Consider the following 21,632-nt stretch of genomic DNA (forward strand, 5'->3'; position numbering starts at 1 on the left):
GTGCCCACGAACCATGGGACTTGCATACTTAGCCAGTCCTTATGTTCTGCAGGGAATTGAACCCAGTGGGCTTTTTTGTAGGATTTGCTATACTGCATATTATATCACAAAGGTGCTGTGGTACAGCTGGACAGGCCATAAAAGTTAGTGTCATCAGCTAACGACTTGGCTATTTCTCCTCAGGCTTGGTAGTTTTACTTGAAGCCACAGATACTCAGGTCAACTGATTAGAGAGAGCACCCTCTTAATGCATGTGTATATAACTACCTGTAGTTAGTTCTGTATCTTTTTAGGAAAGCCTCTACATCTTGGGACTATGAAGGAAAATGTTTGATATATATGACCTAGCTACATGCTAAAGATTGTGAATCAAGAAACAAAGAGGTAGAAGAATCCCAGAATGTAATGTCATCATTTAGTGGCTAAAAATGGGGGGGAAATGCAATTAGAAAAAAAACCAAGGGACTATACAGATGTGAAGACTTGCCTGAATCTTTTCATTACTCCTTTCCAGAAGAGTTAGCATTATAATATTCTTCAGCTTCAAAGAGCAAAGGCTCATTTTGAACACTAAGGAAATGCAGTTTTCAATAATGATTTCTTAAAATAGAAAACCTAGAAATGATGGGCACAAATACAACGAAATATATACATGTGTACCTACATGAGGGCAAACAATCCGAGACTCTATATTTCTCATTACTTGTCAACAATATATTATCGTTAAAATGTTAAAAGCCTTTTTCCATAAATTTCAGCAGCTTCCAAGGGTAAAACTGAAAAGGCATTTTAGCAGAAACCTTCAAAGTTATAACTTGGTCTTTTCCAGTCTCCTGGTAGAAAAATAGTTTCTCACGCTATAGTCCACAGTTAAATCCTCCAACTTTGCAATGTGAGATGTGGGCTGCGAGCAATCCAGGGAAAGGAATTCAGCCTTTCCAACAGTGCTAGGCACAATGCTGCTCACATACATCAGCCAAATCGTACAGAAGCAATAGCTTGCCTTTGATTTTTCTAGGCCTCTTCCAGTCTCTGAAGATCAGTACATTAACCATTTGCCTCTGTCCTTTACTCCTGCTTTTTACCATGTTATTATGTGAAAGCACATCTTACAATCTTTATCTCTCAGAAATTACAGGGGCCACAGACAGCCTACAATTGCTGAGAATCCACTGGAGGTTTTTGAACTCTCCTAAAGCAGTTCAGAGTACTGATGTGACTTCTGCGGATTTGGGCAGTTAGGCACAATCAATTTAATGCTTTTCTCCACCACCAAATTAATATTACCTGTTGTCATGTGCAAGTACTGTCAAACACCTTTTTTTAAACAGTCCTTGTGAAAGATTTTAAAATATATTGCAAGTATACACCGAGGTTACAAATAAACGTTCTTATCATATAAAAAATTCATTTTCTCAGCATACAACCAAAGGAGAAAACAGCTGCTAGAATTATTGCTTCTTTAGTGTTAGCATTATAATCTAAATCTAAAAGATAGTTGCTCAACCTTCTTTTGAAGGTGCATGCTTTTTTCTTACTCAGGAAACAAAGAGCTGAAATTCTGCCCAAAAGCATCCCTGGAACAAAATAGTATCTAAACTTCTCTAAAGTGCTGAAGGCTTTCATAATCACAAAGTTACGTTTTAAAAGATCTTAGAAAACCAACATCAACAGATCCTCAAGAGGGAAAAAAAATAATCATCGACAGTAAAAAAAAAACTTTGAAATTTTGTTTGGAAATAGTTTATTAGGCTTATCATTTAAGATTCTTTAGCTGCTTTATCAATGAGAAGTTTTGGAGATCAATTGAAGCTGGATAATCTAGTTAGACAATTGCTGCCTGTACTGAATTCCTGTGACAATAAGGTTGTTTTTCATAATTCATTCTGAATCATCTGTTTAAATTTTAAGAAGCCATTCACAGTCATCTGTGCTGTATGTCAAGTGTCACAACTCCATCAGAATTATGCAAAGAAAAAAAAAAGTTGTGTGTGACAGTCTGTTATTTTCCTATCAGAAATGAAAATGAGTTCACAAAGTGTGAGAGAGCTTAAGACATTTAGTAGTCATAGCATCTGCAACAGGAGACCTCGCAGGTCTGGGAGGCTGCCTAGGGAAGATAAATCCTTGTTTCTGTGTTTGGACACATTTTAACATTGTCCTGCTGTTACAAGCTTTCTTGAAAGTGTTGTACCCCTAAAAATATACCCAAGGTGAAATGTTTCCAGGGGTTATTCAGCAAGCTGTGGTGCCAGCTGACCACAGAGGCAGTCATTCTCTGCCAAAACATGGTGCCAAGGTCCCTATCTAACCAGGCACAAGCCATTTCCAGCCCAGCTCCAGGTTGGGCCCAGCAGCAGCTGCTCCAGCTCACCTCCCGCTCATCCTCACCACCACAGCCCCATGTGGAGCCAAGTACCATGCCAGCTTGCTCAGACAACTCAGAAAGCCCAAATGCCGACTTCCACCGCATTGCACAGACATCCTATTTGGCATCCTCATTCTTCAAAGAAATTACTGTATTTGAATAAGTTCAATGCGATTCTGAAGATGCAATCTGGATACAAGGAAAATGCCTTTACCCTGAGGGTGACAGACCCTGGCACAGGCTGCCCAGGGAGGCTGTGGGGTCTCCTTCTCTGGAGACATTCAAAACCTTCCTGAATGTGACTGTGCAGCCTGCTCTGGGTGTCCCTGCTTTAGCAGGGGGTTGGACTGGGTGATCTCCAGAGGTGCCTTCCCACCCCGACCATATGCTGTGATTCTGTGATTCAGCAGCAGCGTGAGATATAGAGGCATGCAAGCATGATACAGGGGGTACGCCAGCACCCCTCCTCCCCAGGCATTCCGCTTCCTCAAGTTCTCCCCTCAACTTTACCATCTGACGCACTCTCTCCATCTCCACAGTTCTCCTCACCACACACTTGATTTCATACAGGCTGTCCTGGGGCTTATTTTTCCAAATACTGATACTTTTAAAGGGGATCATGTTGTAATGCAATAATAAACTAAGTAGAGAGAAAGACATGCTTAAGAGCTGCAGAGTATGTTGGAACTGTGAAAAGGAGGAAAGCAAAACCCCAATCTGCACTAGAGAAGTTTTGCCAGCATATCCGCATCCCAGATCTCAGACATAGATGGCTTACACAGGCCTGGAACAAATGCTTTTTGCCATTAGCACTTATGCCAATTCACTGAGTGCACTAAACTCTTCTGGCTAAAGCATTCATTTGTATCAATGCTAGGATTTAAATCCTTTAAAAATAAAATAATAAAAAAAACACACACACAACTGAAAAACATACGAAGCAGCAAATGAGAACTTCCCATTCATTTGGTACCCTCTCCCTTTGAAAGATACAATCCCCAGACAAAGACCTCTTGTGGTGCTCATGGAGAGTCTGACCAGTTACCTGCCCACATCAGTGCTCTGCCTCCACACAGGAGAAAGCATGTACGAGAACAGCTCTACGTTTTGATTACCGGCACTGCAGCACCCCATGCAAGAGCGGTGTCCTTTTTAGTACAGACTGAAGTTGGAAGGCACAGCATCTGGATTTTGGAAAGAGAGCTCCCCACCTAAGTGTACACAGTGGTGAATAAATCAATCTTCGTAGAAACACTGGAAAAACACTGCAGTGCCAGATAGGAAGCACCAGTCTCCACTGTATGATGGTCCCTCTCTGCCTCCTCACTATGCGAACTCCAGCAGCAGGAGTGAGTCCGTTTCCCTGCGAAGAAGGCTAACAGCTGGGATCTCTACAGGCTGACACAGTACCGCACGGTGGGGCCAGTCCAGCCACAGCAAGCCAAGCCAGCCAGACCTGAGGACTGTTTCGTTACCACTTCGAAAATGAAAACTCCTGGGCAGCTTCCCAGTTTTAGATTTTATCTCAGAGCTCCAGCACGGGACCTGCCCATACAAGTATCCCAGATTCACTTAGTAAGACTTCTCCAGCCTTCCACCTGCTTGTCCAGAGCTTCACCTGTGGTCTCAAAGTTCACTTTTTCCACGCTAAGCTTTTGCGTAGCAGTTTCCAGGAAGACTCTGCGCATCACAGACCTTAACAGCAGCACCCTCCACAGCCAAAGCTCACTGCTTCCTGGGTGTCCCCAGTCTGCCAGCACGACAGAGGGTCTGTTGTGCCATTAAAAGAGTCCTTTTGCCACCCAGGCAAACTGCAGGAGCTTGCCCTTGCCCTTCGCCTCCTCGCACCCTTTACAGGGTCTTTCCCTAGAGCTGCCACTGGTCGCTGGTAGAAGTTATCAGGGCAAGGCAGCTTGGCACCCTCTGACAGAAAAGCATTGTCTGAAGGAAAAAAACCACCAAGTATTCCTCCATAACAAAAATCTTTTCCCATGGATGCATCACTTTGAGAAAGCTTTCGCTAAATTCTGCCTGGTTTCCTGGCTGCGTGTAGTTCCTTTCCTCTCTGTCTTCCCCAAGGAGACTGGAAAAAAACATTTTGAGTTCTACTTCTGCTAAAAAGTTGATGGTCTTAATTTTCCTCCCACTTTCAAACCCACCACCTTTAAGGACTGTTTTGTTTGTTTTCCTTAAAGCACTTCTTGGCCGGGGCTACACGCACATCATTCAGAGGAAACAGCCTGAATTGCCTCAGTTAGTCCTGATAAAGAAAACGTTAAGAGAACTGCTGTTTAGGACAAACCCAATGCAGAGTTTACTATCTGATAGGGTTATTCAATCACATATGGATAACAAGACCTAGGGAAAGACTTTCAGTCTATGAGATGATCAGATGAGGACTAGAAGAAAGATAAATGGCATGGTGAAAAGTACAGAGAAAGACACTGGGAAGTATGCAGTCAGTCTTTGTAAAAAAGCATCAGTCTCTTAAAAACTAGGCAGAGCTGAGATTGCAGATTATGCGAATTTTGCCATTTCTCCAAATTGTGTTTAACTACACACTTGTACTGTTCTTGTGTCACGCAGAGCCCCTGCTGCAGAGGAGGAGCAAACTGACACGCCACCTTCACCCCTCTTCCAACAAACTCTGCTGAGACCAATTCTCCCTCAAAGCTGCCCTGGTGAGCACACAGCAGAAAACTAAACCTACTGGTGGCCCAGGTGATAGTCTGAAAATGATGTTTTCTTACAGTGTAGATTGAAACAGAGATCTTTTCCAGACTTGAATTGGAAGATATTGTTTCGTTACTGTCCAGGAGTAAGCAAGGTAGTTTCTTCCAGTAGAATAAAATCTTTCACAGTTATTATATAATAAAAAACACATTTGGCAAAATTCACAAGGAACTAAGACATTAGGTGCCCACATTATCTTAGAAGTCAGGTAATACAGGAACTATTCCACCAAAATACCTATTAACTAAAAAAAAAAAAAAAAAAAAAAAAGAGTAGTATTTTCTAAGTTGAACTCCTTGTAATGGAGTTTCAGGGGCAGGGGTATCAGTGAAAAAGGTTTGTGACTTACAACTGTGCACGTATGTGTTTTCAGAGGGCTGGCAAAGAACACTTGGCCCCAAAGCACAAGGATGAGTGGGAAGTGGGAGAAACAAGGCTGTGTTTTATTACTGTTCAAAGGAAGTAAAACTGCCTTTCAACCTCCTTGCTCCAATGCTGCTTTGTGATTTCTACAGAATTCAAACCCTTATCTAAAAGGCAGTATTTTGAAACTCAAGCAAAGCCATTCTGCATTTTTATCTCACTGTTCAAATTTATTTGATAATCATGAAATCAGGCCACTTTTGCACAGTATAAAACTAGTTGTACAAATTATATATAGAGATGTGTGAATAGTCATTTCTTTGATTCACTGCCAATCCAAAGAAAAACTTGAAACAAAACCAAACAAAACCCTTGCTTATTCTTCAACAGAACTAAAATAAAAAATTTAAACTATAAAAATTTCCCAATACAGAAAATTTTTGCTTGAACAGAGTATTTCAGGCTGTTAGATGCAAACTAAATTAAGGATGGGTACCAAAAAGTGGTGGTAGGAAGTGAGTGGCCCCCCCATGATATGGAGGGTCCAAGTTCAGATCCTGACTAGCCATCCAAGGGGACACGTGCCTCTAAAGAACATAGGAATTTGGCTGAATATTTGCAATCATGAAGGTACCATTTTTTTTTCAGCACAGAGCTCACACAGGGGGGTGAGGTGCCCAGACACTACGTTTCTCACAGATATCTATTTACAGAGCTCAGAATGCCAGCAATTTCTGAGATGGCAGAAAGCTGCTCCCATGGGCACTATTGTCCAGGACCTGGTCCGCTGGGACCCTTCCACACCATATACAATATAAAAGGCAACTATCTAGACCACTGCCTCGAGAAGCCTGGGCTAGGGATTCAGACCAGCCTCATATAAGAGAGGAAACTGAATCCCCTCATCTAATGTACAAGTAAATCACTGTCATCTCCTCTGCAGAATTACGAATATGGGTCTGAATTTTTCCCTTTCTCCAGCCAAAATATCAAATTCATATCACTCTCCAGTCACCCAACAACTGAAGCTGCATTTGTAAGAAGAAGAACATGCTTACTGCTTTATATAAGCAAGCCTGTCATCCTGTGGACCATATCGTTCCTTCTTGCTGCTCCTCCCAGAGGGCTGGTTGAGAAGCTGGGTTGCCTTCCCCACCCCCTCCCCGCCCCCATTCCCCTCAGCTAAATTAAAACAGATGGCAGAGGGACATGAAATAAAGAGCAAACACAGATAAGTGACTAATTTTCCAAAAGGAGGCAAAGCCCCAAAGCCTCAACTTCAACACTAGAAGCGGCAAGGAATGCATAATTACATCTGAACATCATTCTTCCAGTTGTAGCAGTTGCTACAGATACGATGGCAATAAGCAGGGGGGTTATCCTCCAAGCAGGCTTGACAAGCAGCACAGGACTACACTGCAGCCCAACAAATGCAAGTAGAGAACATGACAAAGGCATCAAGGAGCGCATCCGTTGCAGGGTAACCCCACCTATATAGCGACCCTGCTTCCCAGGCAGGTTTTGCCATGTGCTCTGCTCATGGTTACCTGGCTGAGTCTAAAGGTAGCTCAGGTGGTACCTCCCCAGGAACTGACACCTTTGAAATGCAGAGGACAAGGAGCTGCCCCCCTGTGACAGAGCCCCGGGAATCCCTGTTATCTGGGGTTCTCACATTTGGGCTTGACCAGTCTGGTATTTTGCAGACTGGAAAACACAGAGCACTTGGTAATGCTCATGAAGTAACGAAGCAAGGACCAAAGCCTCCTGGAGGGAGATGTGTCAAAGGAGTCACAGCACACCGCAATTTATACAGCCTCAGTAGGAAACATGAAGGTGAGTTAGTTACACCAGGGAGATAAGGACAGAAGCTATTTCAGTGCTTCACACCGCCCCTTTGCCAGAGATCACTGCCTTCGTTCTGGTCCTGACAAAGCTGGTGCTTGCATCTCTTGTCAGCATCCAGTGGCAGAGGGCAAGTTCACCTTCCCTGGCAGCCTAAGCAAGCCGTTGGACTCTGAATTTCAGTGGCTTCAGTGGAAGCACTACCTCCCTCCTGCTTATTTTGCTCCTGGAGCAATAACCTGACAGAGCAGACACATGGGGTGGTAACTTTCAGAGCTACATCTGTCAGACATTGTCATTTTAGCCATTTGGGATTATTTCTGATGGCTGAAAGAATTTAGAGAGCCATCCAGAAAATTAAACCAAGCATCATCTTTGTTGTGGCTGACACAAAACATACTGCACAGTATCATTTTGCCAGCACAGGGACGCTTAGACTACAACATAGCTAAGAAAAGCATCAAATGCAGGTTTACTGCACAACTTCTGTGCCTTGCATTCAAGGCACAGAAATGGACTTTTCTTTGCCATTCCGTAAGAAATCAGAGTGCCTGTGCTCAGGCAATAAATAGATTTGTGCATCTCCAGGCTGGAGGCACCTCTTCTCCAGGACTCTCAGATCAATTTCCTTCGCATCTTACACTGACATTCAGGGCATGATGCAAAGCCTACCTATCTACTCCTGAAGGGTGCTTGGGAGGCAAAATTCTGTATGATTTTTAGCTGATATTAGTTCAATTGATTTATCTGTGATTCTACATTTATTTGTCATCTGTTTTTCTAGAAATGGGGGTGTTGTGACCTTCTACAAGTTACTTAAACTAATAGAGACTCAAACAGCAAAACCTAAACAGCTTTTGAGATATTCCTCCAGCTCACGTTCTGGACCATTTCAGGTCCAGAATGTGCTCAGTCTTATGGACTGAGACAATAGCACCCAAAACAGGGAATCCAAAGCATTACTTCAGCATGCACATACAAACATTTGCTGACAGGTTAAGAACTGGAAATAACTCTACCTCCTAGCTGAGTAGCAGATGCAGAGAAAAAAAAAACCACCACACCAGAAAAGAAAATAAAGGTAATTGTAAATGTGCAGAAATGCAGACTGGATGAGAAAAACTGGCAACCTTGTGATTTTTGCTTGCACTTCAAACTCCCTTGCATTCCAGAAATGGCAGGTTTGCATCAGCTGCCTTCAGCTGGCAAGTAGCTTCTCTTACAAGCCTGCCAGTCACCCCTGCCCTGTCCCAGGGGATGCACTGTAGCTTTAGGAGCCTTAGAAAGAGTTATTGGGTGAGAAGAATTTACGGACAGAATTCTAAGAATCAAGTGAAAATGCCCCTCTCCTCTTCTGTTAGCACGCTATGGTTCAGGCTCAATGAAGTACATATCCCCTATCAGATTCAAGTATAAGCTCACCCTTCTTAAAAAGATATGTTTAATCCAAAGGAGCATTATTTCCCTCTATCATATTTAATATGATTGATTGTTACAAAGCTAATTGTCGTCAGTACATCACATAGCATCTAAAGACACACAGCCACATCAGGAAGGATTTTTACAAGCTCATAAATACTGGTTTTAGAAGCAATTCTAGCTCCCAAGCAAGGCTGGTACTTTATCCTTCTATGGTTGTTTTAGTCTTACCTCCAGTAAATATCTGGTTAGCCTATACATGAACAGGTGATAAAAACAGGATAGGTGGGAACAAGTATAGTCTACCCTTTTACCTGGAAAAGAAGTTTGTAGGATCAGTTTCCACTGCAGCAAGAAGGCTGGGCCTTTCTAACTGACTTATAGATCAGCTCGGCCAATAGAGCAAGGGATTCTGCTAGCAAGTGAAACACTTCATCAATTCAAAGCCAGCTGAAGCCCGTTGGAGTGAGGGATGAACAGCATCTATCTGTACCACTGGCACAACTCTGTGTTTACTTAATGCACAAAGACTGTTATTGCTGTCTGCAGCAATTTAAATACCCTTAATTCAATCACTTGCTCATTTTGCTCTCTAAGTACTGTTTTTAAATTAAAGACACATTTTGCTAAGGAACCCACATGGAATAAAGCAAGCAAACACCCTCCCCACCCCCCTAGTATGCTCAGCAAACTTGTAGGCAAAAGCAGTACTTAAACTCTGATCAGCCAGTTTTGTCACTGCCAGGGCTTAAAGCAACATCAAGCAAACCAGGCCCAAAAAACAAGAGCTGTAAACTTCTGGCAGTTCAGTCTACATTCAGAACCCCAAATAGTAGGCTCCTGATGCCTTTCCCAAAGGCATTCCCGGCCGTGTTTGTCCAGCAACCCATATTTCATGTTATCTTTCAGGTTTACTCAAAGGCAGAGGAGTGCTGTTTTCCAAACCTGGAAGGGCAGGCTAATGCTACAGAACAAAACCAATCTTACTACTACTTTGTAAATCTCAGAAAGAAATGGGTGGTTATGGGCTGAATAACATATACACGTGTTCCTGCAAAACTGAGGAGCAGCACCAACATTCCCCTTGCTGTGAGTGGCCACTAGAGAAATACGATGTTTGCTTTTGCGATAAGGCTGCACAGACATTTTCCTCCAAGCTCTCTAAATAAGATCAGCAGGATGATAGCTGTGCTTTTACAGACAAGGAAGTACTTATGTTCTGGTCACCTTAACATGCCATATCTGGGAGGGGAGGAAAAAAGATTGATAGAGGTGGCTAATTCCTCAAAAATAATAATGTTCATGTATCCAAAATAACAGACACGCTATCTTAGGTGAACAGCAGCTTCCTTTGTTTACAGGGCTCTTGTTCAGCAGTCAAAGACTAATATTTTAATGGGTCAACTGAAATACCATACTTGTATTTTAATAGCAGTTATAGGTTAATTTACTGTGTTAAGATCTATAATGAAGATAAAGTACAAAACTTCATTTTCACCAATATTAAATTCAGGACAATATAATGCAATTGAAGCCTCAAGTCTTTCCAAAGTTTTCCAACAACAGCTGCGTATTGAAAAGGCAATAATAAAAGACAACACTTCCACCTGCAGCAAGAGCAACTTCCATGGAATTCGAGATATCAGCGATAAGCTGAAAGATTCAGCTTATTCCTTTGAGAGGGTCACGGAGCTGCCAGTTCCACAAAAGTAGCCTTAAAAACATCTGGACTGTGGAGATTTCTTTGAAAACAGTTACATGTCACTGCTGATCCCATTCCATAATTGTTGAAATACAGATTTCAGTTCAGCATGGCTGCAAGTTTGTTTTCGTTCATCAAAGTAAATTCACCGCTCAAGAGAAGACAGCTCCCAGTCTTCTATACTTCATTTTGAAGTCTTCTGTCAGGTATGTGGCCATAAGGAGATGCCCACACCGCAGGGCAGAGGGACTGTGCCTGCTCTGTGAGGCAAAAGCTCAGTAGACTGACAGGGGGTAACAGCAAAATCCGAGCTGGAAGTGCAGTAAGTAGTTATACCAGTATTCCCACAGCACCTGGGGGTATCTATCACCTGAGATTAGATCTTCTCTAAATGCACTAAATGCATACAAGAGATAATTAATGCTACTACAAGAAGACAACACAAACATGCAAAGTAAGGTAGCAGGGAAGTACTCCTGTAGCTATTTTATAGAGAATTAACTGAAGCACCTTAATGAATTTGCTCAAAGATTGACAAGGGAAGCCTACAGCAGAGGGGCAGAAGCCAGCTCTCCTGCATCCTAATCCAGTGCACTGTTCACAGCATCATCCTTCCTACTACAAAAAGCGGTTCAAGTGCTTGCTGAGGACAGAAGCCAGTGATGGCCACTGCTTGAACCGAGTTCGGCCTAGCAAGAGAAAATCCAGAATTAGTTCATCTTGGAAGTGATCAAAAAAGAGAGAGGTGGCAGTCCTTAAATGCTGCCAGCATTTCAACCCCACATATTTATAAAGCAATCTTTTCAGCTAATGATCACCCAATAGCCTTACACAAATGCCCACCACGGTTAGCAGAGGATCCCCATCCCACATGGCCAGGTAAGCCACCAAACTTTGTGACTGGCAGTCCTAAGCAGCACTGAATGGCTCTGTAACCTCAAAGGGAGCCACTGCCTTGGAGGCCAGCTCTTGTCACCATACTGCTCTCTCCCCTGGATGGAGCCACACTCTTTGGTCTGCACAGCAGCCCGCGGGGACCTACCTGGACACCTGCTGCCGGGGCTGTGAGGGTCATTAACACTCCACGTAGGAATAGGAGGGCCTATGGCCAGATGGGTACCATTAAAAGCAGGTTATGCCCCACAAACAGGGAACACCAGAAGAATTATGCGTCTAACAGTAGTACACTAAAACCTCGGCATGATGGTCTTCAATACTGCTCGATTTCCATGCTAGCAGCCTGAATGAAATCCGAGTGTACCAGCTGATAACCTTAAAACGACGCAGAGAAGCATAATCACTGCACATGGCAAGTAAGCACATTTCTGTCACTGTACCTCTTTACAAAGAGCCTCCAAGTCACTGCAGCACTGAGGAAATCTACTTACTCCTACACACCGGTCTTGTGAACGCACCCATACTATTTTCCTTACTCCAGGGTCTCAAAGTGAATAATCTTTCAAAAGCTATTTATCAGTTTTCATTATCTCTGAATTGCTTTTTGCTTGCTTGCAATTAAGGACTAATATCCAAAGAGTTAGAAATTTATAAGGTAATTAACCATAATGAGTTCTAAAATATGATCAGCTGCTGGATATCAACAGAAATCTTAGTTTTTCCCCATAAACTTTTTTCCCCCATGTATTTATACAAGCTTAAAATGGACATGTATTTAGCAGAGGTTGAACATTCACCCGATAATACTATATGTGCCTATTCCTTCTCTGGAAGGCAGCTAACTATAGACAAAAATATCCACAAACTAGCAATTACTGTGGATTCAGAAGGTTTTAGGGTGACACTGATGTGATGAAACATCTATTTTTATGCATGTGAAGTATTCAAGTTCAGAGGGAGGGACAGAGAGAGAAAGGGAGCACATGCATGCTGTAATCAGCTCATGTACAAGGCAAGATTCTGCTCAGCATTTGTAAATACGACCACCTAAAATACATTTCCTTTCCTTGTTCTTCCACACAATGAAATGTTGGTCAAGCAACGCTAAAAGCCTTTTTGAGTAGATCAATAGCATATTAAGCATTGCCCAGGTTAGAATATCAAGTCAAATTAGTGAACTAGGTCCAAGGTTATAAACAGTATATGAGATTTTCTTTTCAGCCACTCCAGCATAATATCAAAAAGCTTTAGTTAATCACAGCCACTTTACCTAAGAAAAATTATTCACTTATTTCACATATTTCCCTACACGTGGCATCCAATGCAACACATGTGCAACCCACTCACTACACTCCAAAATTTGTCAGAGAAAACCCCACTTAGAGGTTCATCAGGTAGATCTTACGCACACAAGAAATTGCAGGTCAAAACTCGCAAAAGGATGAAAAATCTGACCCTCTTACTGTGTTACAGGCTCTAGTCTAAAAATCTGGAAACTCCTACTTCAGCTGCAGTCTGTAGAGTGCTCAGAAACCCTTCTGGATAAGAAAGTAGGGTGTGCATCCCCAGAACGTAACTGAGAATTTATGTGATTTTTGCTTTTTGCTTCCTGCAGAGCCCTAAGAGGAGTTATACTGTTTCTGTAGTCATTAGCAGAACAACTAGAATCCAAGTTTTCTGCAGTTTTCTTTGGCAACGACCACAGAATAGCAAAACTTGAGGAAAAGTAATGATGTTCTCAAGATGCTATGTATAATTTTTCAGTTAGACAGTAAGTCAACCATTTGAAGCTTAACAATATATTCAACCATTTCATCTTAAGATGTAATGTGTAAGAGGAAAACCTAAAATTAAACTTTCAACACACAATTGTTTCTTCTGTTTGTACTGCAATGTTTCACGTTCCTGTTTTTGATCGAAAACTATGTCCCGGGTTAGAAAGCCCACACTTATCTATACACAAGGAAGGACTCACAGACTGATGGGGAAAAAGGAGTTTATGTAGAGAAAAGAAGCATTATGCCTGCTTCCTGTGGACTGAAGTTTTCAACAGCCATTACATTGCTTAGGGGAGTAGACAGTGCTAGCCTAAAAGCAGTAGTAGTACTTTAGGCTGAGATGGTCCACATTTAACCGGTTTCAAGACCCCACTACAATCCATTCAAAGTGTTTAGCAGGATGGCTGGTCCTGCGCCCCAGGGGCTGCACTGGCACTGCAGCCCTGCTTAAGGAGCAAGGCTGGTTCCCCCAAGCAGTGATGTGTGGCACCCCACAGGGCAGTGCCATCTCGGGCATCACAGCACGCTCCTCTCCCCTGCCACGCAAACATCTCCTTCCCAACAGCATCACCAAGAGAAAGAGGTGGTCCGTATTCTGGAGGCAGAGCATCCCACATGGTCCTAGCCAGGAAAGTCTGTCTGGAGCCAGCCTGAGGTTCTTATCAGTTTGGGGCCCATACTCTTTTAAGATAACAAAAATCAAGATTTTCTGGCGGCTAAGAATGTACTTTCTGAATGTTTTTACTTTTCCAACAGGTAACTTCCACTGGTAAAGACCATCTTTAAAAGAAAAATGGATTTAATAAACTCAACCGAACAAAATGGTACATCAGAAGAACTATTCAGATGGGTGACATCCAAGATTCTCATTTCCATTACCCTGTCTGTGCTTGCACTGATGACAACAGCCATCAATTCTCTTGTGATGACTGCAATAATTGTGACAAGAAAGCTCCACCACCCCGCCAACTACCTAATCTGCTCTCTTGCAGTGACTGATTTCCTTGTGGCAGTCCTGGTGATGCCTTTCAGCATTGTTTACATTGTAAAGGAGACCTGGATCATGGGGCAAGTGGTGTGTGACATTTGGCTGAGCGTGGACATTACGTGCTGCACATGTTCCATCTTGCATCTCTCTGCCATTGCTTTGGACCGGTACAGAGCAATCACGGATGCTGTGGAATATGCACGGAAAAGGACATCTAAGCATGCTGGCATCATGATTGCAGTGGTATGGATCATATCCATCTTTATCTCCATGCCGCCTTTGTTTTGGCGGCACCAGACGACCAGCAGGGATGACGAATGCATCATCAAACACGACCACATTGTTTTCACCATTTACTCTACATTTGGCGCCTTCTATATCCCGCTGGCCTTGATTCTGATCCTTTATTACAAGATATACAAGGCAGCAAAGACATTTCATAGAAGAAGCGTCAGCCGGATCGTAAGGGAGGAGGTAAATGGACAAGTCCTTTTGGACGCAGGTGAAAGAAGCACCAAATCAGCTTCTATGCCCAGCACAGCAGAGAAGACATCAGATCCCCTGGTGAACTGTGATAAAATCAATATCACCCTACGAAGCCCCAGGTCTGAATCTAAGCATGAGAAATCCTGGAAAAAACAGAGAATCTCTAGCACAAGAGAGCGAAAGGCAGCAACTACACTGGGTCTGATCTTGGGGGCATTTGTGATCTGCTGGCTCCCTTTTTTTGTAAAAGAAGTAGTTGTTAATATCTGTGAAAGATGTCACATCTCAGAAGACATGTCTAATTTCCTAGCATGGCTGGGATATATAAATTCCCTTATTAACCCCCTAATCTACACAATCTTCAATGACGATTTCAAGAAAGCCTTCCAGAAGCTTGTGCGGTGCAGGCAGTACCTTTAAGAGCTTTTGTTCATATAAGGAGAACATACTTATTGGTTTTTTAACCTGTATAAATTTATATAACTGAAATGACATTTGTTGTATTTAAGGGAAAGCACCAGAACTCTGCATTTACGTTATGATTCTTTTGTATCCGTAGCACTGGAAGCATAAATTGCCCAAGTTTTAAAGAGATGGATCATCTGGGGTCAGTTTTGCTCTGGAAAAAGAGGTAGCATATTGTGGCTCTGATCCACTTGGGATTTGCCCAGCTGCCTAGCTTAAAGTATTACCTTAAATATGAAGGAAATACACACTTGAAGTAGACAAAGAAACAAAATTAAAAAAAAATAAAATAAAGTAACCCTCAGTCATCAGTGAAATTTAAGTAAAACAACACACAGCTTTTAAATCCAAACCGCAAATAAGAAGATATAAAATACACCTTGCAATTAAGACATGATTTTATTAGTCTGGCACAGGTCTCCAGCACAGAGCCAAGCCATTCCCAGCGAAAGGTAGTAGCTTGAAACATATCTAGCATCATCCTACGTTGATTAGCTGAGTGCAGCTGCAGCACTTGCTGCCTTCTGTAGCTGAAGAACATCCCTGTGTTACGTCCTCGCAGCACCCCAGCAGCCAGCAAGGTGATTTCATGGGTTACCAGTTTCATAGCAAGCCAGTTGCCCAGCCCCAACAGACGCGGGCATAGCCCCAGGGGAAACAGCCAGACAGTCTGGGGCACCTCCAGGGAGCCTTGTGCCTGGTGCTCTGAGACACTGCTTCAGCTGGGACTAGCCAGGGTAAGCACATGAAGAGCAGCTGGTCGTCCTTATGGAGATGTTAGAAGGGAGAGAAACATAAGACACTCCTTGGTTCATGTCCTCATCCCAACCTCACAGACCTGGCCAGGCACAGCCCCTGTGACTTTCAGCACCAAAACCAGCCACAGATTGTGCCAGGGGCCCCAGCGCATGGCTGAGCGTGGGTGGCTTAGTGAGGTTTGGTTGAGGGACGCCTAATGAAGAACTTGGGCTGACAGCTCTGGCTAATTCTGTGTTCAGCCCTCCATCCCCAGAAGCCTGATATCCCCAAGTCTTTTCTTGACTGCCTCAAGCACTCGACCCGTGCACCCTTGGAAAAGGCTGTGCACATGGAAAGATTCCAAGCATGTGAGAAAGCAGAGACTGGCCACGGTGCTGGCAGCATGGGTCTCTGGAAAAGGCTGTGCCACAGCTTCTGCATTAAGGGCAGAGGGAAGTGACCTCTGTATGCAGCGCACACCTGGGCAGGGGATCCTGTGGGATGCTCACTGGTTGGCACCTCTAAGCGCCTCCTTCCCACAGAGCATCTACTCCATGCCCCTAGTCAGAGCAGAGCTAAAAAGACCTTGTAGGCACTCCAGCTGGTTCAGCCAAAGATAACTGCAACGAACAGACCTCTTTGTGCGCTGCCTCCTAAGGCCTCAAAGGCAGCACCCTGGCCAACCTTGATTTACAAGCTCTAGATGCCAAGCCACAGTGCTAAGGAGTGCAAATGCAGCCCTTGCCTCAAAACCAGCAGCGCAGTGTTGCTGACAGCTAAGGGTACTAACAGAGCATTTGCCCCTGCGTGCAGAGGAGTCGCTACGAGCCACACAAAAACCCAGCAACAGGGTTTGCACTTTTCAGGACAAACAGATTCAGGCTGCATCACTAAGACCCTGGCTTTGAATTCATTGCCAGCCATTCAGTGCTGTCCAGCAGCAATAGGGACTTGAGGCTCCTTACAGGAACTACAAACCCTGCTGTGAGCAGCAGCAGCCTCCTGCAAAAGCACTCTGATTTGGCACATGGGCCAGCAGCTGCTTAGGGACATCACAAAGAAGCTGAGCATTCGGGAAAGGTATCACTGGTCTTCGCAGTTATTCTTCCAAGTGGTTTGCGTTAGACGAGAAAACCCAGAAAGAAGCCATCACCGTTATTTCTGTCTCCCCCTCTCCCTCCACTGTATTACAAACTCTGGAGTTCAATAATTTTTGCATTTTTCCCACTAGCTACCAGCTGACACAACAGCTGCCAGAGATGTTTCTTGCAAGGTGACAAGGTTTGAAACCTGAAATATTGAACTAATTTGTTTCTGTCACTTGCGACTTGCTGTATTCTGCTTTCACATCAAGGTCCAAATGAGATGCTATTCAGAAGTACTAGAAATGGTGCATTTGCTTTACTGTTGATTTTAACCCAGCCAGGAATCTAATGGAAAGCTCACCTGTCATGCCGTGTAGCTCTAGCACAGCGGTAGCACAGTTAAATTTTGAAGATACTAGGATGCGACAGAATGGAATTTGGCTCATGCTCAGTGCAAGCTATCACACGTTACTACCATTGCAGTCAGAGCACAACCTCTGCAGCCCCCGCGGCTGTGGCAATGGCTGCATTATGCTGAAAGAAAGACTGCTTTAAAAATCAGCTGTGCTCTACTGTCTCTAGAAAAAGCTATGGAATTCAGCTTTCTTAAAAGGATTAGCAGATTAGCAGAAGACAGCAAAGGAAACCCCACTGAAACATTTAAGATTGAAGACCTCCGTTTCCCACGTTTCCTGAGTACTGAGTCATAACATTGGATATCCAAGGGCAGGACTTCCTCTCCCCCTGCTTCTCCCTTTATGACTGCTGGAGGGTAGAGTATATTGTTTATCCTCTTACACTTACGAAGTTTGACAATATCTTGTGAAATCAAATTAGAAATAAAAATAGGGGTTGCTTTTGAGGAGAAAAGATACTTAAAATACATTTAAATAATAATGGTAAAGCTGAAAGAATGGAACAGTATGTAGATAAACAGAGGACAGCTATCATTTATGCACTGTTAACAGTATTATACTCTGAATCTAATTAAGCTGCTAAACATTTCTCAAGATGCAGGGTGGTCGCTTTTGTATCATTTTCACTGAGCTGTATCTGCTCACCCTTCAATGCCCCAGTGGTGGAAGATGCAACTACAAGAAATCAAAGCAAACGAGTGGGTAGTTATCCTATTAAAAGCACTTGCGGCTTGTGGACCATCATTTCTTGGTGTCTGACTGCAACTCATCACTCGTTCTCTTAACAGAATCCACTGTGCCGAACACTTTATCACACAACACCACACAGTACCGTTTCATCTCTAGCATTTATCCATGCATGCGACGTGTTAAAAAAAAAAAAAAAAAAAGTGAGTTCCTCTCTCAATATGCGTAAGGGTTAAGATTTCCATGAGATGCTGCTTTCCCCTACCCATGAAGTACACAGGCAACTACTGGAGCTCAGCACAGGATTCAAAGAGCAAGAGGGAGAAAGATTTTATGCAGTGGAGGGAAGATTTTTTGCTAGTAGCTCTGTGCCCTGTGAGAGTTCAGTCTCAGCAAATAGAAAAATTTATGTCTGGTTTCCCAGCTCTGTCAGAAGACTGTGTATGTGTCTTGCAGGAAAAAGGTTTACATCTCCTCTGAGGGTTGCACAAAGCTCCCTGGATCCCTATCCCTTCTGCAGCTGCCCACCCATCTGCCCATCAGTTTAGATTTCTTCTAACACCCAGAGAACTGGATTGGGAGCAGCTGACCTACTCCCGCTCCAGCTTTCACAGTGAATGATTTCTGAAGCAGCTGTGAACACTATATCCAGTTCAGGTGAATGGTTTTTGCTAACAGCAAGCAGTTAACTACACCTCACTATCCTAAACTCATTTCTTTGCTTTTCCTCCCTGCCAGATGCTTTATTGGTGTCCTTTCCTCCTGAGGATGGCATATCCCTACAAAGGGCTTGGAGATACAAACATACTTTCATTTTAGTGATGCAGTCACACTTGTTAATGCATGACTGTACCACCCAGAAACACCCACCTCATCCAAATGCGCTTTTGGCAGTCACTGTCTTCAGCTGGTGTCTAATTGTTCTTGGTGCTAGGGAGGTACATGGAAATAACTATGTGCCGAATTATTTTCTCCAGTAGTTACAAACTCAGCACATTATTTCTAGGCAAGTACACATTACTATTTGGTCTTTGCATTTCAGATTCCCTTGCAGAAGGGAAACAGAAAATCATTGCTATTGCTGTAGCCATTGGAAGGAAGGGCTTGTTTGAACTCCACACGCCAAAGAGTAAATGCTGCAAGAAAAGCAAGAGGAAATCCTTGTAGCAGACCTGTAAGGATTAAGCATAAACCTAACACTGTCTCATCTAGACGCAAGAGCTGCACCAGTGCATGGGCAGCTGTTCTCAGACGGAGAGCTAATGGGTCAGCAGTCATCTATGGGTCACAGCAGGCACTCACGGGCACTCCAACACCCAAGTGAGCAGTAAATGGTGTCTGCTGGTGGCTCTCATGTTCCTCCTCCATAAAGTGCTGCTTTACTACAGGGACAGTACTGCCAATAGCAGAGCTGCTAAAAATTACCAGCAAGGTGTTGATATCCTCCCCTGCAAAATCCTGAAACAAATTAAACAGATTATTTTTTTCAGGATTTTTCATCTGTCTTCTGGGGAGCCTGGTTCAAATTTCTCATTTTCCCTCTCGACCAGGAAGGCTAAACCTCTAAAAGCAACATGAAATTTCTTTGATCTAGTGTTCCTAGCCACCATTTAGTAACTCAAGAAATGAAAGCCCTGATGATACTGAGTTTGACTAAGAAGTAAGATTACAGAGAACAGAACAAACAGAAGTCAGCAGCATTGGTGTAAACGGTCAAGCTTACCAACTGAATTCAAAACAGCCCTTCTGGTGTCATTCCCTCACTCGGAACAGACACCAATGATTGAAAGCAACCTTAAATCCTCAGGAACTTACTAAAGTATGAATTTCCTAAATTCCAGTTGTTTACTTCATGTTCAAGTGAGTTACTTCTTAAGTAAGAACTTCGCAACTCAAGAAAATTTCAGATGGAAATATTTTTAGGCAAGGAAAAAATACTGTGTTTCATTAGTCAAACTACATCAGTACAATTATGTATTTAAAATATTGGTTGAGGTAAAGTCAAAGAAGTTGTTTATTGAACGCTGTTACTTTTTATCTCCTAGTAGCTAAATCAATTGTATCTACCGTATATTTGTTTAAACTATTGTTTTGAAGGTATTCATTGTTACATAGCAGGTCAGAAGCACTAACAAAATTAACTTCCCTTTCCACTTTTATGCAAGATAGTTCCTATACACTTCAGTCCCTCACTAAATTAAACCTTTTCCTGTTCTTCCCAACACTCATTGATGTGAAACTCAGAGCAGTATTTTATAGTTTGGGTTTAAAGACGAAAAACATGTTTAACGCTACAAAAAGCGCTAACTGCTAAGATAATGCTAGAAGAACGATTAATCTTCTTGTTTTCAGTTTAGATCATGACTGGTAGTAGACATTTAATGCAATAGCTAGCTCTCTGCTGGCAGCACTCCAAGATGCAAAAGCTGTGGCTAATTTGTATGACAGCAAGCGTCTGCTAAGCAACTCACTTTTGGCTAAGCCTGGTTTCCCATATTTCACAGTACAAAGCTGCATAAAATAGTCCACAGCCATGAAATAAGAAATCAGCCAGTTTGCACTCCAGTCATTTCTAGTCTGGCAGTCGCTAGGAGATAGTTGCTCCACAAACACACACCATTAACCAGCAGGAGCAAAGCCGTGTCTTTATCCACAGCAAAAATAGTCAAAAAGTTTCACATCCATCTATTATTTTGGAGGTAGCCGGGAGGCAGCCTGAACTGACCTGTGACCAGGTGGCCTCAACACAGCCCAGCACTGCTCCCCAGCAAGATGCAAAAAGATACCTGTTCAAGGCGAATGCCACCAGCAGCAAGCTTAGTCAGTACTATACTAGTAATAAAACAAAGAGCAATCCAGCATCTGGCCCATCTTATCTGGCAAAGGGAGTTCCACCAGAGATTAATGGTCACTTAATATCAGTTCCTGCAGCTTACTGGCATCCTAACCGAGCTGGGCTCTTTCAGCCCCTCCAGCATGTTTAGCAAGACAGTGTTGAACTACCTCATCAGGTCTGTGCCGGTCAGTACAGGGCTTGCTTGCCGTGTCATCATAAAGTTCAGCTCTGAAGGTTGAAGTCATCATTCAGCTTGGGTAAATGTAAAAATATTGGACTTTAAGGTGGTAAAAATTCAAGTTAAGGGTTTTCAGGTTGTGGATTTTTCTTCCACATCTATTTTGACAGTAAGTAAACTGTGGTCGTTTTGAACCCAAAACAGTTTTCCAAGCAAGATATATCTATAACAGGTAAGCATGACCTTATTTTTCACACACATAAATATGAGTTATATTACCATTACACTGTTTCTAACCTCAAAACGCTCCTTTGCATTTTGACAAGTATTTCTCCCATCCTGATTTCAAAGCGTGGGAGAAATATTAATTAATTAATTATCTCAGGTAGGTAGGAGGTCTTAGCTCCCTTTTACATGAAGAAAACCAGAAGACAAAGGAAGTAGGCACCAAGCACCTCCAGCTGGGTGAGGTCCTGGGGTGACACTCAGCATACAAAACAGGAAAGGGAAAAAAGGGTGTTTTCAAAGCTAGTGGAAGAATCACAGAATTACAGTGGTTGAGGTTGGAAGGGACCTCTGGAGGTCATCTCTTCTGAGCCACCTGCTCAAGCAGGGCCACCTAGAGCAGGCTGCCCAGGACCATGTCCAGAT

General features: G+C 43.1%; 1 protein-coding gene across 3 annotated transcripts in view; it reads left to right on the forward strand.

Annotated features, from left to right (window-relative positions):
- Positions 1-18,024, forward strand: part of HTR1F (5-hydroxytryptamine receptor 1F) — a 118,493-nt gene extending 100,469 nt beyond the window's left edge. For 2 of the 3 annotated variants that reach the window (XM_055702856.1, XM_027814330.2), the window contains 2 exons: positions 4,955-5,049; positions 13,859-18,024. In XM_055702856.1, the coding sequence (XP_055558831.1) occupies positions 13,896-14,996 (1,101 nt within the window). In that variant the 5' untranslated portion in view covers positions 4,955-5,049; positions 13,859-13,895 and the 3' untranslated portion in view covers positions 14,997-18,024. The remainder of the gene's footprint in view (positions 1-4,954; positions 5,050-13,858) is intronic. The other variant, XM_027814331.2, reaches the window with a different exon arrangement.
- Positions 18,025-21,632: the final 3,608 nt, after the last annotated feature.

The sequence above is a fragment of the Falco cherrug genome, chromosome 2, assembly GCF_023634085.1.
Source record: "Falco cherrug isolate bFalChe1 chromosome 2, bFalChe1.pri, whole genome shotgun sequence".
NCBI lineage: Eukaryota > Metazoa > Chordata > Aves > Falconiformes > Falconidae > Falco > Falco cherrug.